General features: G+C 38.7%; 1 protein-coding gene across 1 annotated transcript in view; it reads left to right on the forward strand.

Annotated features, from left to right (window-relative positions):
• The window catches only part of LOC107702356 (E3 ubiquitin-protein ligase RNF38-like), a 33,148-nt gene that overhangs the window by 21,942 nt on the left and 5,770 nt on the right, over window positions 1-5,436 (forward strand). Inside the window, exons 4-10 of the mRNA XM_016504648.1 lie at window positions 1,269-1,462; window positions 2,014-2,269; window positions 3,109-3,288; window positions 3,494-3,664; window positions 4,443-4,604; window positions 4,697-4,800; window positions 4,898-4,985. Coding sequence (XP_016360134.1) covers window positions 1,269-1,462; window positions 2,014-2,269; window positions 3,109-3,288; window positions 3,494-3,664; window positions 4,443-4,604; window positions 4,697-4,800; window positions 4,898-4,985 — 1,155 coding nt within the window. The remainder of the gene's footprint in view (window positions 1-1,268; window positions 1,463-2,013; window positions 2,270-3,108; window positions 3,289-3,493; window positions 3,665-4,442; window positions 4,605-4,696; window positions 4,801-4,897; window positions 4,986-5,436) is intronic.

Raw genomic sequence — 5,436 nt, forward strand, 5'->3', positions numbered from 1 at the left:
TCTGTGTGAGTGTCTGTGTGAGTGTCTGTCTGTGTGTGTGTCTGTGTGTGTGTCTGTGTGTGTGTGTGCACCGTCCGCTTGTTTGCGTGTCCCATGTGGTTCTCGCCGAAATCGCATGTATGTTCTTTTAAGAAGTTTGCATCTTAAAAGCCTTACCGAGATGTATGTGTGTGTGAAGGTTTTGTGTTTGGAAGTTTGTCTGAGTAACTTGTTAGTCACCTGAAAGTGCTTTAGAAAGTCAGTCGTCCCATTTTGGATCCCACCCCTTGTAAACTATGACTCTTCCTAACTGAGTAAGCCCAGGTTTTGACGGGCTCATCAGGCTATAAAGTGTTAGTGTGTGTGTGTTGAATTCCAGTAAAAGGTGAGTGTTAAATGTAGCTGATGTTCACATATTCCTGCATGTTCAAGCCTTTGTTACACATTCTGACTCATGTGTCGCAGCGTGTTTCTCCATGTCTCGGAGGAGACGGCTGACTTGGAGTTGAACGTGTTTGAGTAACACCGACTGAGCAAGTGTGCGTGTGTTGAGCAACAAGCCATGGGTTTCCTCAAACTTTTCGGGAAGTGACCTCACACTGCCTGAGGCAGTGATATCATTGACAGGAAATGCCACTAATGCTGCCAGGCACAATAGCTGCTTGTGCTCTCAATGAGCAAAAGCAACTAGCAGATATACAGGATGTTTTTTCTTTTTGTGCTAAATATTAATTAACACGAGTATAGTGGGAAATTACTGTGGTAGAAAATGACTCATTTTGTGGTGAATTCTTTTCTCCTTCAGTGCAGAAGCGAACAGTACTTGGTTATTAGATCTGAATATTGGAAATTATTGTTGTTAATAATTGCACTAAATATAGTGGGAAAAGATGTTATAAAGCAGTACGTTTTTAATTTGACCTGACTTTCATCTGTGAAACACAAAAGGAAATATTTAGCAGAATGTTTACGCTGCTTTCAATCCAACGAAGGCTGTCAAGCTTCAAAAAGCACCATAAAAGTAGTCCACATCTCTCAAGTTCTCCCAAGTCAAATGATAGCTTTCTGGGAATTTCAGTTTGAAATTCACTGAAAATAGCTCACAAAGCTCATTTGCACTTCCACATATTCAGACTTGACATATTTTAACACATTTTTGGGAGGAGTCTTTCTTTAAGTGCATCAGAAGGCTGTAGTACCACAATGTTTAAGCAGCGATTCAGGTTGAATATGTGTGGTTTGTAATTGTAGATGAGCAGCTGAGTGATTTACTGTGTTTTGTCCCTCAGACGGAGGATTCTCCTAGTCCGAAGAGACAGCGCCTTTCCCAGCAGTCTGTACTGGAGTTTACCTCTGCCCCTCCTTCCACTCCCTCACCGCCAATCAGACCATGGGAGCTTCCGCCCAGTCGCAGGCCACACCCCTATCCCCACCCACACTACCATCCCGAGCGCTGCCACACACCTGCACGGCACAGACGCAGGTATGCTGGTGTTAGTTTTGACTGTTAGAACTAATGTGCGAATGAGCTGACAGCTAATCGTGACCGGAGTGACGGTTATCAGGTTTGTTTGTATATTGCGTTTATGGTGCATTTTCAAGCAGCGTAACAAACATCCAATACTATGTTGTGAATGGTATCAATTACTGTGCTAGAAAAAATTTTAATCCATAATTCTAGTCTCATCTTAAATTCTTTAGTCCCCCAGTGAGAATTTTGAATAAAGCTGATTATTAAAATAAAATAAATGTAATTTAATTTTTAACTTGAATTTAGTTGGTTTATTATATTATGGTATATTGTAAGCGTTTAATTTTAGTGAAAATTATTGAATTAACACTGGAGTAATGGCTGCTGAAATTTAAATTTTAGATATAACATTTATCTTTTAATGTATTTTAAAATGCATTTTTTTTCTTCATATATAATAATATATATACAAACACACACACACATATACACACATATATACACACACATATACATATATATATATATATATATATATAATAAATGTGACTTTCTCTGTGCAGTCCTCCAGTGCGGCGTCAGCGTGGCCGACGAGAGCGTCTGTCACGGCACCACCCCCTTCATGGTTCCCCAGGTGGGGGGCAGGATGAAAACTATCACCACCCTCCTCACCCACATTCACTTCATCCCTATGGCCAGCCACCATCCCACCCTCCACCCGGCCTTGATGAGCCCCGGGCCTTTCACCCCCCCACGCTCTCGCCCCGGTTATTGCACCCTCCACAGCAGGGCGCCATGGTGATGGACCTCCATGAGCAGGTTAGAGGGTTGGGGCAGGGTCTCTGTGGGATCATAACTGGGATCAAAGGTGCCCTAATGTGGTTTCCAGCCATGAAGATTAAGCAGACTCTGATGTCTTTTATCATAACTTTTTCATGTGTGTCATGTACCCCCACAGCCCCATTGCTAGGGCTCAAGTACCCCTTCATCAACCAAAGCAGAAATCTCTTTCTTTTATCATCTAGCATTTATGGATCATATAGCATTTATGAAAAAATATATTATTATATTATATTATAATATATATAATATATAATTATAATATAGTAAATAATTTAAATATTATATTATTATAATTATTTAAATAAAAAATGAGTTATGCATCTTTTTTCTTGCAGAGAGAAGTTAAGAGTTTATCTCACAATTCAGACTACTTTTCCTCAGAATTGCAAGTTTTCATCTCACAGTTTTGACTTTCTCGGAACTGTGCATCTTGTAGTTCAGTTTTTTTTATTCCAGAATTAAAATAAATAAATAAATAACTGAATTAAAAAACAAAAGAATTAAAATCTATATATTTTAAAAAGGAAATTGTAAGTTTATGTGTTACCATTATGTCACAATTTCACAATTTTTTCCTCACAATTCAATTTTTTTTTCCAGTCGCAATTCAAAAGTTTGAATTGGGAGATAAACTCAATCGTGAAACAGAATTGTGAGAAGTCTAAATTGTTATAGAAAAAAATCATTAGAAATAAGCTTCCATAAACCTGTACCTTAACTGAAGTGGCAGTTTTTTTGTTTTTTTTTGATGGTTCATTAAAAAATCAAGCATCAAGATTCTTTGTTCATCATTTTTGTTTCTGTGTGTACGTTAGCTCCCTCAGGGTACGGTGCCGGTGTCATATACAGTTTCTCCAGTGCCGCCCCATGGTCTACCTGCCCCCCTCTGTACGGGACAGCATCTCCCAGCATGCTCTTCCCAACAGCAGGTGCCTGCCTGTTCTGTGATCTTCAGCGGACAGCAACACTATCCAATCTGTAGCGTACCGCCTCCTGTAAGTAAATATCAAGCTGTGAAAAGGCATAGCTGTAATTGATTTTTGTGAGCTCATTTGATTTGTTTGAATCTGCTGTCCTCCAGTGGTGGCAAGTTGTTACATTCCTGTTTTAGTCTTTGAGGGTGCAGTCCATTATAATGGTCTGTAACTGATTGTCTAATATCTGTTTGTTTGTTTGTTTGTTTGTTTGTTTGACATGCAGATGTTGCCGGCATGTTCGGTGCAGCATTTGCCAGTGCCGTACGCCGCGTTTCCTTCTCTTCTCTCCAGTGATCCACCCTTCCTGCTTCATCCTCCACATCTGTCACATCATCCGCCCCACCTGCCCACTCCTGGACAGTTCTTACCTTTCCAGACACAGCAGTCTCGATCTGTGAGTATACAATCACATGTACACAGAGTTTTATATATATTAAAATATTCATACTATTAATGACATATCTGTATTTTTTTGTTGTTGTTGAAAGAAATCTTTTATGCTCACCAAGGCTGCATTTATTTGATAAAAAATACAGTAATACTGTGAAATATATAAAAATAGAAAACAATAATTTAAATAAATGGTTGAAAACAGTTGTGTGTATTTATGTGGAAATAAAAAAAAAAAAGTTTAAAAGAACAGCATTTATTTGATATAGATTAGGGCTGTCAAAACGATTAATCGCGATTATTCGCAACCAAAATAAAAGTTTGTTTACATAATGTATGTGTGTACTGTATATATTTATATGCATATATAAATGCACACACGTACATGTATATATTTAAGAAGTATATGTAATATTTATATTTATATATATAAAATCATACATAAATATGAACATATATATCTACACATGTAAATATTTCTTAAATATATACATGTATATGTGTGTATTTATATATGCATATAAATATATACAGTACACACACATATATTTTGTAAACACAAACTTTTATTTTGGATGCGACTAATCACGATTATGATTCCATCCATCCATCAATCATATAAAAATATTTTAAATGGATTCATATATTAGAAGTTTTATAATGCATACATAATTTATTATATGTGTAAATATTTATATAAAAACTTTTTTTACTATAGTTCTGCCAAAAAAATTTTTTTTAAATTGTTAGTATTAAATATGCATGTTTGTTTTTGTGAATAGCCGCTGCAGAGGATAGAGAATGAGGTGGAGTTGTTGGGGGATCACCTGTCGTTAGGTGGAGGGTTTAACTATCCTCACTCGGGGTATCCTAGTCCTCTGCCCCCTTCCACTCCACTGCAGTTCCTCTCCCATGAACCCCTGCCACAGGAGCTCTTTGGAATGGTGAGTGATCTTCATGCTTTATCACTTCTGCTCAATGCAGTCGAAACAAGGTTATGAAGGTTTTATGTGTTTTTCCTGTGTGTTCTCTCCAGCCCTATCCACACTTCATACCTCGACGAATCACAGGCAGACGCTACCGCTCTCAGCAGGCCATACCTCCACCTCCTTACCACCCAAGTCTGCTGCCCTACTTCCTGTGAGTTACACATGCAAACATGCACCAGTGTTGTGCTGGAGAGCCAGCGAGCTGGAGAATAATAATGTCACTGTTTTGTTTCTGTTTGGTGGGCCAGATCTGTTCTTCCAGTCCAGCCAACAGCAGTGGGTCCCACCATTAGCTTAGAGCTGGATGTAGATGATGGAGAGGTTGAGAATTATGAGGTGAGCGTCTCTAGTTATCTCAGGAAACACTTACTAATAATCAGGGTTCCCACACTTCTTGAAAGTACTTGAATTTCAGACATGTGGATTCAAGGCCTGGAAAGTACTTGAAAACAAACATAGGTCCTTGAAAGTGCTTGAATTAAATTTGAAATAAATGTTGTTTATGCAGGGATTAAAGTTTTCCATCGCTACGACGGATTTCCGTCAATTGGAAAAAAAATGAGGGGAAAAGAAACATGTAGCACATTGTTGTTGTTGTTGTTCTGCCGGCACACCAAAAATCATTCCCGGCCACGGCTGCAGCTTCTCAGTGACAACATAGGGACGCCGCTCGCATCATTCACAGTCGGGTTATTAGCAGAGAACACCGAGCAGGACTTGAATTTCGGCGCGGGATTGCGGCTATTAATTACAATTGTACTCATTCCCGCAGGTTCCGCGCTTATAA

The sequence above is a fragment of the Sinocyclocheilus anshuiensis genome, unplaced genomic scaffold (genome assembly GCF_001515605.1).
Source record: "Sinocyclocheilus anshuiensis isolate Anshui unplaced genomic scaffold, SAMN03320099.WGS_v1.1 scaffold86, whole genome shotgun sequence".
Lineage (NCBI taxonomy): Eukaryota > Metazoa > Chordata > Actinopteri > Cypriniformes > Cyprinidae > Sinocyclocheilus > Sinocyclocheilus anshuiensis.